This window comes from Argentina anserina, chromosome 3 (genome assembly GCF_933775445.1).
Source record: "Argentina anserina chromosome 3, drPotAnse1.1, whole genome shotgun sequence".
NCBI lineage: Eukaryota > Viridiplantae > Streptophyta > Magnoliopsida > Rosales > Rosaceae > Argentina > Argentina anserina.
In genome coordinates this window covers 19,168,427-19,186,071 of record NC_065874.1, presented here as the reverse complement: position 1 = coordinate 19,186,071, position 17,645 = coordinate 19,168,427, and the positions used below count along the sequence as shown (strand labels likewise).

The window sequence follows — 17,645 nt, the reverse complement described above, 5'->3', positions numbered from 1 at the left end:
ATAATGAGAGATCTATGTATCAACAAGAGAGAAGGAGGGTCGGCGACTTGGCGAGAGGTCAAAAATATGTCGAAATAAGTCATTTGACTCGACGAAGGTAGGTCTACCCCTTCATTTAAAAAAAACATAAAAAACCTTTATTTTTTGGAAACTCGCGTTTCCAAAACTCATTTTTCTGGAAACACGTTTCCGGGCGTTTCCGGAGTGGTTCCGCTTCGGAAGCGGGAAACGTGGGTGTAGGCACGTTTCCGTGCTTCCTAGTGTCTACCTTATATGATGCTATCAAATGTAGACGGTGCGTTGTACTCTTTTTCCATTCGATTAAGCTTTTGTTTTTACTCAATAGGTTTTTATTTTGCTTGACAAAGTTTTTACCAAGACAACGATGTGACCATGCAACCTAGGCATGCGACACAAGGGGGAGTGTTCTAGGAGAATTACTATTCTACCATTGTGTGTGTCTTAGTCTTATTAGGTTTCCTGTTAGAGATAGATTTGCATCTTTGTAATAGATTAGGACTCTGAATCCTACGAGATTGTGGTTATGTAATGTCTATATATAGGCCATATTATCAATCAATAAAGGATTACGTTCTGTTCCATTACATCGTTATTATTCTCGTTTCGTTTCTCCTTAAACAGATATATAATTTTCCTTTATGTTACCAAACAACGTAACATAAACTTCTAAAATAAAAAAAGAAATATATCCGACATTTTAGCTTATTATAACTAATATAAATAATCAATAATAAATTATTATACCATTGGAGATGCTTTAGCTAAAGAGAAACCTCTAAGACTAAAATGCATGCTAATTAAGGTCAACCCCATTCCCTTGGTCAGTAGTTGAAGGCACTCAACTGCCATTTGATCTGACTGCAGTTGAGCGCTACCAGGTGCTCAACTGCTGACCAGTAATCAGCACTAATGATGAGGTTTCATATGATGTAGATACCAATATGAACACCAAAATTTGCTAAAGCATCCGCCATAAAATTCGCTTTTTGCCACTCACGATAGAAGCAAATTGAGTATTAAAAAATTAGAATATCATAGACCAAAATGAAACATTTCTAAAGACGATCTTTATTCTCTTGTAATTATACGTGCCCTTGTCTAATGGATGATATGAAAGCTGATAGGAGCATAAAATGTGACGTTCTTAATGTATATATGTCATATTCTTATGTTTTGTTATTTCTTATTTAGCTGTTTTAGGTTCATATTTGTTATTTCTATGTTCTAAGTAGAGCTATGCCGATCTTAGATGAATTGATGATGAAATTGTGCTAAGTGTTAGAACTCCTTATTGAGCTAGGATTCCTTACTCGACTAGGACTCTACTTTCCTATTTTCATTCTTTCCTATTCCTTAATCGTCGATTTCTTTTCAGGAAAGACAATTCATACTTGGACAAGGAGTAGTGATGCCGTGATGCATTCCTAGTGAGACAAGGAAATCATATCGGAGTTGAACAAGGAGAAGAAGAGGCCGGCCTAGCTATTCCTAGTTGAAGAAGGAGAGATACCGTGCAGTCCATAAGTGTTCTCCCTATTGAATTTGGTTTCCTACATCAAGTTGGATTTGAAGTACATAAATCAAAGTCCATAACAAAGAAGATTTCAGCTTTCCAATTGGATTCTATCTCCTAATTGGGACGGCATGAAGGCTTTTTTGACTCCTATATATAGAGGCTCAGCCTCCCCATTCATTGATCATCAACCTTGCACACAAGCACAAGCCTAGCTCTGCCGAATCAATCCCTCACCCTTCCAAGAAATCCTAAAACCGATTCCACCATTCTCCACTAATCTATAGCCTTCAAGCACGCTTGTGAAGAATGTTTCATCCCCTAGAAGTCACGGCTATACTTGTGGAATTGCTTGATTTATAAAGTGTAACCATGATTCACTCTTTGTTTCAATTCGGTTTTTAGGTTTTTCTTGTTCTTGGATGAGCTTGCGATTTGTGTAGTGTAATATTGTTTCAATTTCGTCTATGAAATAGCTACTTGATTCAACTTATATAAATATGCGAATTCATGTTTTAGGTTTATGAATTTTCTGTTTTGGTTTCTGCCGTGTACTATGTATGAACAATTTAGATTTCTAAGTGTTATGATTATGCTTGTAGCATGATATTTAGGTTGTTGGATTAAAGACTTATGCTAGGAACATGTTTACTCTCTTATATGTGAATTTCGAATTGCATGGTTGTTGGTTAAGTAAGTGACATGCTTAATGAATTCAATGTGCATGGCTTTGGAATTATATGATGAAGATGAATATGTTAGAGTTCAATTATGGCTGCTTGGTATTAATCGAATGTGTTAAGTGTCTATGTGATTGGGTTACTGCTTAGAACCCTAATTGCATGATCAAACCTTAAGTGTTCATAAGGAGGTCTCGGCATGATTCTAAAAGGAGACATATAACTTGTTTCAATTTCTTTATGTGAATTGTTTTGGTGATGTATTGTGTGTTGGTTAGTTGATCACATGTATATATTAGTTTAGGTTTTATTTTCTGTTTTTATCTTTCAATCCGATCCTATATATCAACTCTTTTATATCTTTATGAATTCGTGTTAAGTGTTGTGATCCTAAGCCTTGGTTGGATCCCTGGTTTGTGAACGATGCCCTCTTGCTTTATACTACTAATGATGCTTATAGCGTTAAATATTGATACCGAGTAATCGAGCAAATCATCAAAAGCTTGCAATAACAAAACGCACACCGCATACCTTTTATTATTCCTTTTAAATTCGAAATGAAAGTGGCCCAGAGTCGTTGGATAATCGATTACTTTTGACCTGATGATCATACATATTCAATATGTGCTATTTCCATATATTAATGATATCCAGACGAATCGTCAGATAAGACCCCCAAGCAAAGCAACACTTTGTGATTAACAAAAGAAAAAAAAATTCATATCAGGTCGTAAACTATTGTGAAAATGTCAATGTAGTATCAAATCTCAAAGTTGTACCACTATAGTACCTAAACTCACAATTCACTATCAACGACGGGTTTGAGGCCAATTTTCGTTACAGCTTCATCTTCTAGGTCACGTACCCCACACGTGACCACAAAAAAGGTATTTAGTACCTAAACTCTTGTGGTAAGGTTAATGTGGTACCTATACTCTGAGTTGTACCAATGTAGTACCTAAACTCGTAATTCGCTATCAACGTAATACACATCCGACCCTAGGTCGCTTTGGTTCGGCCTGAATGTGAACCGTGAAGGTGGGGTGAGGGGAGTGGTGGGGGTAGAGGTGGAGGAAGGGGGAGGGTCGAGGGTGAGGAGTCCGTAGGTGGAGGAGGTGAGGGATACGATGTGATGGCTCAAGGCGGAGCTGGGATTGCTGGAGCTGGGAGAAGTCGTCATCATGGTTGACGATGTGGTTGTGTTTTCATCCAATCTCTTCAACCACGATGACGACTTCTCCCAGCTCTGGCAACTCCACCTTGAGCCATAACATCGTCTCCCTCACCTCCTCCACTTACGACCTCCTCACCCTCGAACCTCCCTTTCCTCCACCTTTAGCCCCACTACTCTACTCATCCCACATTCCCGATTCACATTCAGGTTGGACTAGAGCGACTTGGGGGCAAATGGGTATCATGTTGATAGTGAATTGCCAGTTTGGGTACTACATTAGTACTGAGAGTATGTGTATCATATTGACATTACTACAAGAGTTTGGGTACTAATTTTATTTTTGTGGTCATGTGTTCACGTTGCCGTGATAGAAATTGGTCTACCACAGTAGTATAACTTTGAGATTTGGTACCGCATTGACTTTGCCAGGGACATGATGCGAACATTTTTTCTTAATAAAATAAGTGGAGGAAGAAGAAGAAGACTAGAAGAAGCCATGTGTAGTTTTCGTCTTCTTCATCATCATCATTTTCTGCATTTCACACTCGGTTCATCGAAATGGTCGCCGCAACCTTCGTCGTCGCCGTTAATCGCCGCAGGTTTGAGCTCCCCACCGTATCGCCCTCCACCACTCTCCTCGAGTTTCTCCGCTCCCACACTCCCTTCAAGAGCCCCAAGCTCGGCTGCGGCGAAGGTCCCTCCTCCTCCTCCTCTCTCCCCCTCTCTATCTCTCCATCTAATTAGGTTTTCATACATGAAATTGAATATCTATGTAATTAGTTATGAGATGAATTGCTTTTAGGTGGTTGTGGTGCGTGTGTTGTGCTGCTTTCCAAGTACGACCCTGTTCTTAACAAAGTAGAGGATTTCAGTGTGAATTCATGCCTCACATTACTCTGCACCGTCAACCGTTGCTCCATCACAACCTCCGAAGGCCTCGGCAATACCATAGATGGCTTCCACTCCATTCACCAGCGCTTCAGCGGCTTCCACGCTTCCCAGTGCGGCTTCTGCACTCCTGGAATGTGCGTTTCGCTCTTTTCGGCACTCCTCAATGCCGAGAAGACCACTGATCGGGTCGAGCCGCCTGCCGGATTCTCCAAATTGACTGTTGCAGAAGCTGAGAATAGTATTGCTGGCAATCTCTGCCGCTGCACTGGGTACCGGCCCATTGCCGACGCCTGCAAGAGCTTCTCGGGTGAGGTTGACATTGAGGATTTGGGCTTTAACTCGTTTTGGATCAAGGGGGAGAGTAAGGAAGCAATGGTAGATAGTTTGCCTCGTTATGATCGTGACAATGAGGTCTGTACATTTCCTGAGTTTTTGAAAGATGAAATCAGGTCCTCGTCAGGTTTGGATTCCGAGAGATATGGTTGGTACAGCCCGGCTACTATTGAGGAACTTAGGAGGTTAGTCGAAGCAAATGATTCTGGTCAGAGTATGAAATTGGTTGTTGGTAACACCGGGGCGGGGTATTACAAGGAGTTAGAATGTTATGACAGATACATTGATCTCAATTTTGTTCCAGAGCTTAATGTAGTTAGGATGGATGTGACAGGGCTTAATGTAGGTGCAGTGGTAACCATTGCTAGAGTTATTGAAGCTTTAAAGGAGAAAGCCAGAGGGGAACACATGTCAAGAGGTGAGGTAGTGTTTGAACGAATTGCCAAGCATATGGATAAAATTGCTTCAGGTTTTATCAGAAACACAGCTAGTATAGGAGGGAATTTGGTGATGGCACAAAGAAAGTACTTCCCTTCAGATATTGCTACCATACTTCTTGCTGTGGATTCAACAGTGAATATCATGAGTGGTTCTAGAACTGAAATCATTACGTTGGAGGATTTTTTGAAAAGAGCCCCATTGGATCCTACAAGTGTGTTTTTAAGTATTAAAATCCCAAATTGGGAAGCAGTTACAAAAGTTTCTGCAGGATCTGATACTGTGTTGGTTTTTGAAACCTATAGAGCTGCACCCAGACCGCTAGGAAATGCGTTGCCTCATTTAAATGCTGCTTTCTTGGCTGAAGTTTCGTCAAGTAAAACTACTAGTGGATTTACGGTACATCACTGCTGTTTGTCTTTTGGTGCTTATGGGACTAAACATGCAATTAGAGCAAGAAATGTTGAGGAATTTTTAACTGGGAAAACCTTGAGTGCTGATGTTTTGCGTGAAGCTATTAAGTTAGTTCGAGCCACTGTGGTTCCTGAAGAAGACATCACCACTTCTGCTTACAGGTCAAGCTTGGCTAGTGGTTTTGTTTTTGATTTTTTTAGCTCCTTTATCGTCAGTGACACTGAAATTTCTGATGGTTTCATGGGGAACCATCATTGCAATTATGAGATGCCACCTGTTCTATCATCAGCTAAACAAATGCTTAATCTAAGTACAGACTATGATCCAGTCGGCAAGCCAATCATGAAATCAGGGGCTGCACTCCAAGCTTCAGGTTAGTATTCTTCACATGCTGAGAAGGAGATACTACTTACTAGCATCCTAATGTTGGTATCATCATTGCTAAGGTGATATGTGATTCCTCACTTATGAGCTAAGTAGCACGGACACGGACACGAGTGTCTGTATAGTATCTGTATTGGACACAATACGATACGCGGACACGTAAAATGAAAATTATTTTGGACACGGACACGTGATTGACACGTTAATTAAATATAATTTTTATCATATATATTTAAAAATAATTGGGGTGTTTATCTCATATAAAGATAATAATGTTGGGGTACTTATCTAACAGGCAGTAGGTTTTTCCCTTTATTCGAAATCATAAAACATGTATTCAAATGGGTTGAAATCCATTTATCTAAAAACAAATTAGTTGCAACTTAGTTGAAAAGTCAAAGAATGGAGTAGTTGAAAATCTTGAAATTGACGGTTCTCTCTCTTTACTCAAACAACTTAACCTCTTTCCTCTTAATCCCTCACCGCCACCATGGTGTCTTCATTCTTCAACACCAGAACCTTCGTCGGTTCGTCCCCCCACCCAATTCCAAAACCTTTATGAATACGTATCCAATTATAATTCTCCCCATAGCAATAAGAATCATTAGACCCAACCAAGATTAAACATTCCAAATGGAAGAATTGAAGAACAGAGAATCGAAAGCCGAAAATTCAACGATGAGGAGACGTAAGGTGAGCTTCTCTGTCTATGAACTCTGATGATATGGAAAGATCTTCACAATATCTTCTCGCAACTTAAGGCCATGAATCCGATCAAAATCAGTGACCTTGTCCTGGCTTTTTCACCAAACTAATTTGACACTTATCCCCTCTTTCTAATTGATACAGATGATTGTCCAAGGAAAAAGTGGTTACAGATCTGTAGTTAGTACTGATAGATTGAGTCAACTTTTTTGCAATTTTATTTATATCTTTACTTGGGGGTTTTGATGCACATTGTTGACAAGTATTGTACTGATTGAATTGAGTCAAATTTTTTTGCAATTTGAGTTATATCTTTACTTAAGGGGTTAGGATTCACATTGTTGACAAGTATATACGTTATATAGGTGAGGCTGTGTATGTAGACGACATTCCGTCGCCGACAAATTGCTTGCATGGGGCGTTCATTTATAGTACAAAGCCTCTCGTACGGGTTACAGGAATAAATCTCAAAACAAAACCACGGCCAGATGGAGTTTCTGTCGTCTTATCTTTTAAAGATATCCCCAAAGGTGGGGAGAATGTTGGAGCAAAAACTTTGTTTGGTACTGAACCGCTTTTTGCTGATGATATTACTCAGTGTGCTGGTCAGCGTCTTGCCTTTGTGGTATGTCTTAAGTTTCATTAATTACTATCCAGCAGTATAGATTTCTAATTAAATTCCAAAATAATATTATATTTTATTTGTAACAACCCTGTCTAATTGACTCGGCAAACAAACTTTGTAGGTAGCTGATACACAGAAATATGCAGATTTGGCTGCAAATTCTGCAGATGTTGATTATGAAAGGGAAGATATGGAGCCACCTATCCTATCCGTAGAGGAGGCTATTAAGAGGTCTAGTTTTTTTGAGGTCCCTCCTTTCTTGTACCCGAAGCAAGTTGGTGATATATCAAAAGGAATGGCTATAGCTGATCACAAGATTACTTCTGCTCAGGTACTTGTCATCGGTGTCTATTTTTTGTTCCTGTCTCTGTTCCACCCTGTACTCTTCTGTAGGATATTTCCCTGCTCTTCTAATCTGAGTTCTGGATATGATTTCTCCTTTACTTTATTTATTTATAAAATTTTATGATATGGGGAAGGGAAGTTCAGTTGCTCTTCAATACCATGTACAATCATTCACAAGTTACAAATCTATGCTTCCCTGGCTTTCAGATCAAACTTGGATCACAATATCATTTCTACATGGAGACCCAAACTGCCCTTGCTGTACCAGATGAAGACAACTGCATAGTGGTTTACACTTCAAGTCAGTGTCCTCAGTTTTCACACACAGTCATCGCAAAGTGTCTTGGCATTCCTGAAAGTAATGTCCGTGTAATTACAAGAAGGGTTGGTGGGGGTTTCGGAGGAAAGGCCGTAAAATCCATTCCTGTGAGTATTAGCTGCATTTATATGTTCTTTCTAATAATTTTTTTTAAAGATTGGTTTAAGGTTCTTCTAGAAGTGCAAGTGTTTTGGTAGCTTTTCACAGGAATATTTAGTCCTGCTTCCTGTGTGTCTGCACTGTAGTCGGTATAGAGGCTCAAAATTAAGGAGAGGCTAATTTGGATATAAATTAACTATTCATCCCTGTGTTTTAATAGTCTGATTGTATGATTCTTTCTAACTAATGGAAAGTTGGAAACTGATGTTCTTTCTTGTGCAATCAGGTTGCAACTGCTTGTGCACTTGCAGCACACAAATTACAGCGCCCTGTCAGGATATATGTCAATCGCAAGACGGATATGATAATGGCAGGAGGAAGGCATCCCATGAAGATAATTTACAGTGTGGGATTCAAGTCTGATGGGAAGATTACGGCCTTGCAACTTGATATATTGATCGATGCAGGGATGTCTGCAGATGTAAGTCCAATTATGCCATACAATCTCCTCGGCGCACTGAAGAAGTATGATTGGGGGGCTCTGGCTTTTGATGTAAAGGTTTGCAAAACTAACAATCCAAGTAGGACTGCTATGCGGGGTCCTGGGGAGGTTCAAGGGTCATATATTGCTGAAGCTGTGATTGAACATGTAGCATCTACCCTTTCCATACAAGTGGATCATGTGAGAAATATAAATCTTCACACACATTCCAGCCTTGATTTATTTTATGCGGATAGTGTCGGTGAACCTGTGGAGTATACTTTACCATTTATATGGGACAAGCTGGCTGTGTCTTCAAGCTTTAACCGAAGGACAGACTTAGTAGAAGAATTCAATAAATGCAATAGATGGCGGAAACGAGGAATGTCTCGAGTACCTATACTACATCAAGTATCAGTGAGACCAACTCCAGGGAAAGTGAGCATTCTAAGTGACGGTTCCGTTGTTGTTGAAGTGGGAGGGATTGAACTGGGTCAGGGTCTCTGGACAAAAGTCAAACAGATGGCTGCTTTTGCTCTTGGTTCCGTTCAATGTGATGATAGCGAAGACCTTTTGGATAAAGTGCGGGTCGTACAATCTGATACAGTGAGCTTAATTCAAGGTGGATTTACTGCTGGAAGTACTACATCTGAGTCAAGTTGCCAGGCTGTTAGGTTATCTTGTCATATTTTGGTTGAAAGACTAACTCCCCTGAAGCAAAAATTACAGGAGCAAATGTGTTCTATTAAATGGGAGATGCTTATTGAACAGGTACTCCAATTTGATTTATATTGTTTCTTTTATTTTTATTTGTAATGTATTTTAATGTATAGATGTAAAAAAATTGCGACCTCCAACAGCAGATCACATAAGCTGAGGAACTCCTAATAAATGTAAAATAGAACCCCCTTTTAAACATTGGACAAAATAGTAGAAGATTAACCCATATCGAAAGAGCTCTTCTACCAAGAAAAGCAATTGCTTTTGATGGAATTTGTTCGCCAACCAAAACTGCTTCTGAAGGATCACCATTACTTTTTTCCATCCTTAACCACATAATTTATAAAAATCCATCTGTCTGATGTACTTCTGTATGCCTGTATTGCTAGCGCTCCAATCCTGAGTTATTCTGTTGAGTGTTGATTATACATCATTTCTATATTGTTCAAATGCTCAAGAATTTCCATATGAAATTATTATTGTCGTGTTTTAACCCTCTCAGAAATTTGTGTAGAAGCCCCGTAGCATTAACTTGAGAGGCTAAGATCTAAATCCAATAGTCAAGCTCTTTTATATGTGCCACAAAACTGTCTGTAACCACTACTCCTACATTTCATTCCCATCTCACTGATAATATATTTTGAATTTTTTAAGTTGCTCTTGTCCTTGTACATACTTCTCTTAGCTTTGTATAACTACTATGTTGGCTTCTCTTTGTAATTTTTCATAGCCACAGAATAAAAGCCTTATAGTTTCGAATATTTGGAAACAGGATATTGCTGTTTGTGCAGTCTTTCTCATTCTTATCTCAAATTGCAGGCATACTTACAAGCCTTAAACTTATCAGCAAGTTCCCTCTATGCCCCGGATGTTACTTCCATGCAATACCTTAACTATGGTGCTGCAGTAAGTGAGGTAAGTTTTCTGTAAATTTTTCATTGCTTCTTCATATTCTTGTGTGCGGTATCTATTTGTAGCTATGTGCTTGAATGTCCAACAAACCTCAGTGCATAGGCAGCTTCGGTATTCCAGTGAACTATCCAAGGAACATTGAAATATCATATGATTAGTATTTATATGATATAGTATCTCCTAAATTTTCCAGCAATAAGAATGAAACAATCTGGTCACAGGTTGAGGTAAATCTTCTGACTGGAGAAACCAGAATATTGCAATCAGATATTATCTACGATTGTGGTCAGAGTCTCAACCCTGCTGTGGATTTAGGACAGGTTAGCACAATACTGAGCTCACATTCTGATTTTCAAAGTATTAATGTTTATTTTTTGTTTACATAGTTATAATTCTCTGTTTAACCCTGGAAGAAGAAAAGCTGGAATATATATAAAATAAAGTAATATCTACCTATCAGTTGAAAGGAGCTGTTTTCATTTGACTCGGATCTTTTTTACTCTACAAGCTATATGTTGAATGCATAAGACATAACTAGATGGGGAAACATGTGGGCCAATCTGGAAGTGGGTCTCATGCAAAAGAATTTCAGTCCATAATGTCAATTCTTGCAGATCGAAGGAGCTTTTGTTCAAGGAATTGGGTTTTTCATGCTTGAAGAATACCTGGAAAATTCTGATGGATTGGTGGTTTCTGATGGTACATGGACATATAAAATTCCTTCCATAGACACTATACCCAAGCAGTTCAACGTCGAAATACTAAATAGTGGACAACACAGCAAACGTGTTCTCTCTTCAAAAGGTACGTCACTCAAAAATTTTCCAAGAGTTCTTGTGTTAATAATATAGCATACCTAGCTTACTCGTAAGCATCTGGAACACAACAGAAATAATTAGAAATATTTTACTGAGTACTTCCGTACATTTTTCGGTGAAGAAATTGACATGCATGTACTTGGTGAAAAACCTTTAAATTGTCCCCCAAATTAAACCTTTGATGGAGGTTATCTATAGAGGCTATTAGTTGATTCATGAGAAGCATGAGGTTCTACAAAGCGGGAAGAGAGCAAAGGGGTTCTGTTCACAGAACATTGGGTTTGGTTACAACAAAATAATCAGATGTTTGGGATTGTGTAGTGTTGTAGAACTTCAGGGAGCTTTCCCTTTTTTTCTTTTCTTCTTTTTATTTATCTTTTCAAGTGCAAAGAACTTAATATATATATGAAACAAACACCCCATTACATCCATATGTCTGGAAAGTCAAATGAAATGTTTGTTGCAGCTTCTGGTGAGCCTCCGTTACTTCTAGCTGTTTCAGTTCACTGCGCCACAAGAGCTGCCATCCAAGAAGCCAGGAAACAGCTTCTTCAATGGGGAGGCCTGGATGGGTCTGCTTCAATGTTCCATTTGGCTGTTCCAGCCACCATGCCTGTTGTAAAGGAGTTATGTGGGCTGGAAAATGTGGAGAGCTACTTGGAATGGATTGCGAGCAGAAACTGAATGTGACAGGAGATGATAGTAAGGATCTTGGTATTTGGATATATTTATATTAAATACGACCCTAAACGTGGGTTACAGTAGTACATAGGTTACTAGTTACTTCATATTTGAATTTTCACTGTAAATATGGGTGCCGTGGACTCATGATATAGGAAAGTTTCAGTACAGTGGTCAAATTCACAGAAATGCAAGGCTTAAATACTGATTTTTGTTTATATTTACTGTTTGCCCTTTAGTTATTTAATTATGTTTTAAGATGCTTATTATTAGGAAGGGTAAAAAAAAGGCAACATGTGCTTGGCGGTTCTGTACGCCAAATTCCTTTAATTAATAGAGAAAAGATGATTCATCTCTCTTACATAAAAATGAATGGTATTATATTAATAACATTTTAGCTAATTGAGAAGCGTGGGATTTAAATAAGACCAAGAAAGTCTACAACGGTACAATTTTAGAACACCGACAATTCATTCTTAGCATTTTCTGAATCAAGATGTTCCCCACCTTTGGCTTTATGGCATTGTCATACGTGCCAATCTAATCTTCTGTTTTCTTCCCCACGTTTTATCATGGACCAATTGCCCCACAATAATATATTTATTTGGTCAATGAATTCCTAAATGAATATTTTGAGTTTGTTTTTCCTCTTTGATTTGCCTTAGCATTTGTTTATGAATTCATTACTCTATGAAAAAGAGTTGTATATGCAAAACTTGCAATTGTGTCCAGCCTAATTGGTTTGGTTGTCTTTCATCATTGTTTGTTATATCAGACCAAAAAATTAAAAAATCATTGTTTGTTATAGAGAAAACAAAATCAATATGGAGGATGACCGATACAAAATATGAGCCACACTGTTTTTGGATTTTCTTTGTTGTAACAATTCTCTTTGTATTCATGCAACGATTCAAAGTCCAAATGAAAATAGACACACTTCCACCGTTCATACGGTGAAGGTCCTTTATTTTCAACAACTTGTACAATTCATTTAAAATAGGATAAGAGCCTGTTAATTTTTTTTTCTCACAAGAGTTGCCCAAATTACTATTCACACACCCCCTCAATGATGAGAGCCAATCATAAAACAAATTTGAGTGGTGAATTTTGTAAATTCAATTAAATTCTAGTGATAGAATAATGAAATGAATGTGTGAATAGCAATTAGGGTGTGTGAATAATACAACCCTAGCACAAATACATATTGCTAGAAAACCTATTTGCAAATACGTAGGACCTTTGGTTGAGCATTATGGTGGGGAATCTTGTAACGACCCAAAAATTTCGAGCCTAAAAACTCAAAATTTCAAAGTCGTTAGAACGCCAAAAACAATCTCAAGGAAATTGAAATCATTTAACGTGCACAGCAGATCATCTCTGAGTTCCAAATACAACTCAGTCAACCGATTATTACAAACCAAATTTATAATTTGACATTACAATATGATGGAAAATGTAATAATCCTCACAACTCTAACAAAGCTCACAAATAAATTCACTCAAATTCTCACACAAATCCACGCCAGAAATCTCACCACGAACAGGATACGAACGACTTCGAATCTCCGGAGTCGTCACTCAATCTCCGTTAATCAGTACCTGCGGAATTATCCCCTACACCATTGAATTGGTGCACCGGGATTGTAAACACAAACCCGGTAAGCTTATAGCTCGTATGAGTAAAATGACAATACAGTTCGCATATCAATATATACGAAAAATCAAAATCAACAATATAAATGCCCTCATGAGTCAATGGACGGCCCATCTGGTTGTCCCAAAGAAATATGAAATAAAACGCTCATGAGAAATTAAGTAACCCTTCTGGTTACCTAAATGCATTTATAATACGGGTACCAAGAACGCTGGTACACATCTGTTACCCCTCTCGTAATACACCGCTGATATTGGATAGCCACCCGCTACCCAACATCCAAAACAATCTGAGTACCCATGAGCAGGTAACCACCCGTTACCTCACATGCAGTACTACGCTGATATTGGGTAACCACCCGCTACCCAACATCCAAAACAATCTGAGTACTCATGAGTAGATAACCACCCGTTACCTCACATGAAGTACTATGGCTGACAGACTAGAGCTCTAACTGTATCGTAACTTTCGCCCGGCCCAGGCTAGGTTCCGACTTGCCAAACATGAACAATAATCTCACATCATATTGTACTAAATCACATCCAAAGACAATTAACTTTTTAACAAACTCAATGTTAAACTCACGTACAATAATCACACATCATATTGTACGTTTCAAAATTATGCTCGATATAATCGCAATAAAACTCATAACAGTATATTATATAGAAAACTATATATATTCGTACTTATTTACCATTTATACAATATATATATATAGTTTATTATATCCAATACATGTCATATTTCACAAACACATGCTCAATACACAATTTCTCGTCATTGAAATGACCGTTTCTAATGAATTAATAACAGTACATAACATAATGAACTATATATATATATACTTATTACCATTTATACAGTATATATGTAGTCCACTATATTGTATACATGTTCGTAATTCATTAATAAATACCCTTGCAAAATATTGAATCACCGCGAGGGTAGATTCGTAAATACGTGAGATTTTACTCACCTTATCGACTCGAGCGTAATTCCACAATTCCCGATGATAATTCATTTCCTCGATTTAATGATCACCTTGAAAAGATCAGAAAAGAATTTAGAATCGTTTCGTAAACCTTTAAATGCCGAAACAGTAATAATCGGTTACTGTTCAGCAATTTTCGGTTTTACGAAATTACTGTTCAGTGTTACTATTCACGGTTACTGTACAAATATACGATTAATACGTATTTCTGTACGTATAAATATTATATACGTATTTCTGTACGTATAAAAATTAATACGTATTTCCGTACGTATAAAATATTATATACGTATTTCTGTACGTATAAATATTATATACGTATTTCTGTACGTATAAATATTATATACGTATTTCTGTACGTATAAATATTAATACATATTTTTGTACGTATACGTACTATTTAAATGTAAATACAATCTCAGTAAATAAAATTTACTAATTACCTTTTACAAATTACTTTTTACATTTACTGAAAGTAATTTATATTTACATTTACCGAAGGTAAAATTTAATTACATTTACCGTAGTAAATAAAATTTACATTTACATTTAAGTAAATTACCAAAATACCCCTATCGGAAAACACTGTCACACCGCCGCACGTGGCGGCGCGTGGGGTACACGCGCTACCTCCGGCAGGCCGCGCGTGGGGCCCACGCGCCGAGCCCAAAACTGGCGCATGTGATGTCACCACCATCCCAAAACCCTCCTCCTTTCTCCCCTCTTCCTTCCTCCGATCCTAGGCAGCCCCTACGCCACCCCACACCTCCACACGCGCCGCCTAAGGCGGCGGCATCCCTAACTCTCCTCCTCCTCCGATCCTCCATCAATTCACCTCCGATTCAAACCAAATTCACAATAACAATCAACACAACCAAATAAAATCAAGTCCTCACCTAATCGACGTCTCGATAGCCTCGGAGTCAATCGTGTTTGAGTCAAGATGAGGTGAGGTGCGGCGTTTGGTTCCCCTCCGATTGTAGGTGGTGCCAAGTTGGAGATGCAGCGGCGATGACGATGCGTGACGATGACGATGACGACGCGTGATGCAGCGGCGATGCTCGTGGCGGTGAGGCACGGTGCGGGGGAGCTCGGGGTTGTTTGCTGCGGAGCTCGCAAGGCCGTAGGAGCGGCGGTGCAAGCCTCGAAGGACAGGGGCGGAGATCGGAGAGGGAGATCGACTCGAGGGAGAGATCGACCCGAGAGAGAGAGAGAGAGAGAGAGCTCGGGAAGGAAGAAAGGAAAGAGAGAGAGAGAAACAGAGAGGGGCGGCGGAAGAGAGAGAAGAGAGAAGAGGGTTTCTGAAAATAGAAACCCTACTTCACAAAATGTCCTTTTATACCCTCTTAAAATCGGAAACTATCTTCCGTCAATAATAACTTTTACATACAACGTCCGATTCGAACGCGTCACATATCCACGAACTCGTATCGACGAGCTCTACAACTTTCATGAAGAAAGTTTTCGCAATCGAGCGACGGAATAAAAGTCGATAAATTCGTTCGGAAACGTAACGTTTTCTTATTAAACGTTCTCGGAACATTTCCGTTTCCGTTTCATAAAGTTTGCAAACAATCAATTTCCTTTTTATTGAATTTCATAACTTTATAGAATTCAATTCAATTCAATATCGTTTCAAAAATCTAGGGTTATTACAATCTACACCCCTTAAAGGAATTTCGCCCCGAAATTCAAGCTCACTCAACAAACAACTGTGGATATCGGGTCATCATGTCTGACTCTAGCTCCCATGATGCATCACCCTCATCATGGTGACTCCACAGCACCTTGACTAGCTCAACTTCTCTCCTCCGAAGCTTCTTTGTGGATCTATCCAGGATACGAACCGGCTCGACCACAAATGTGGCATTTTCTTTCACTTCAATGGTGCTATGATCGATCACATGAGACTCATCTGGTACATACTTCCTCAGCATGGAAATGTGGAAGACGTTGTGTACGCCCGACATGCTAGTAGGCAAGGCTAGTCGATAAGCTAGTTCGCCCACCTTCTCAAGTATCTCGAAGGGCCCAACGTACCTCGGTGCCAACTTTCCCTTCTTGCCGAATCTCACAACACCCCTCATAGGCGAAACTTTCAAGAACACGTGATCACCAATCTCAAACTCCACATGTCTCCTCTTCAGGTCTGCATAGCTCTTCTGTCTACTCTGAGCAGTTCGGATTCTATCCCGGATGATCGAGATCTTTTCCGTGGTTTCCTGAACCATCTCTGGACCCATCAGTGCCTCATCACCAACTTCGGCCCAACAGATCGGAGATCGACATGGTCTACCATAAAGTGCCTCATACGGTGCCATGCCAATGCTAGAATGGTAGCTGTTGTTGTAGGCAAACTCAATCAATCTCAAATGATCTTCCCAGCTACCCTTGAAATCCAACACACAAGCTCTCAACATGTCTTCCATCACCTGATTCACCCTTTCCGTCTGTCCATCGGTCTGAGGGTGAAAAGTTTTACTCATATCCAAGGTGGTGCCCATCGCCTTCTGCAAACCACCCCAGAACTTCGAAGTGAAACGCGCATCTCTATCAGAAACAATAGAAACTGGAGCACCATGAAGTCTCACTACCTCATCCACATATAGCCTCCCAAGCACGTCCACTGAGTACTTCATCGACACTGGGAGAAAATGAGCCGACTTCGTCAACCGATCGACAATCACCCATATGGCATCGTGACCCTTCTTCGATCGAGGCAATCCGGTCACAAAATCCATGGATATCTGCTCCCACTTCCAAAGAGGAATAGTCAGTGGTTTCAACATGCCAGCTGGTCGTTGATGTTCTGCTTTCACTTGCTGACATGTAAGGCACTTTGATACGAACTCTGCTACATCTTTCTTCATACCGTTCCACCAGAATTGTCTGCAAAGGTCCTTGTACATCTTGTTGTTCCCTGGATGAACGGTATATCGTGATCGATGTGCCGTATGAAGGACCTCCTCCCGAAGATCATCACAATCTGGGACACACAATCTTGCCCCAAACCTCAACCCTCCATCGGGTCCAACTCTCCACTCAGAAGGGCACTCATCAAGCGTATCAACTACAAGATCCGCCAACTTAGCTTGAGAGAGTCGATCCCGAGCCTGACCGTGTATGATCCTCGTGATCAATGTGGGTTGCACCGTGACACTACCAAGGAAAACCCTTGGTTCTCCTCCCGATGGAACTATATCAAACTCCGATGCAGTTTCGAGCATGAACCATTCCTGGACCATAAGTGAGGCCACCACGCCTCTCGGTTTCCTGCTCAAGGCATCGGCCACCACATTTGCCTTCCCCGGGTGGTACTCTAATGTGAAGTCATAGTCCTTGAGGAGTTCCATCCATCTCCTTTGCCTCATGTTCAGCTCCTTCTGAGAAAACAAGTACTTCAAACTCTTATGATCTGAAAAGAGTTGAAACTTCTCTCCATAC

At 39.6% G+C, this 17,645-nt stretch overlaps 1 protein-coding gene across 1 annotated transcript; it reads left to right on the top strand.

Annotated features, from left to right (window-relative positions):
• The first annotated feature begins 3,886 nt into the window (after window positions 1–3,886).
• On the top strand, window positions 3,887–11,760 carry LOC126788784 (indole-3-acetaldehyde oxidase-like). Its single transcript, XM_050514793.1, has 10 exons — window positions 3,887–4,082; window positions 4,191–5,837; window positions 6,919–7,178; window positions 7,300–7,509; window positions 7,731–7,949; window positions 8,228–9,193; window positions 9,962–10,057; window positions 10,276–10,374; window positions 10,669–10,858; window positions 11,339–11,760. The coding sequence occupies exons 1-10, from the start codon at window positions 3,947–3,949 to the stop codon at window positions 11,554–11,556; spliced, it is 4,041 nt and encodes a 1,346-aa protein (XP_050370750.1). The 5' UTR covers window positions 3,887–3,946; the 3' UTR covers window positions 11,557–11,760.
• The last annotated feature ends 5,885 nt before the right edge of the window (window positions 11,761–17,645 follow it).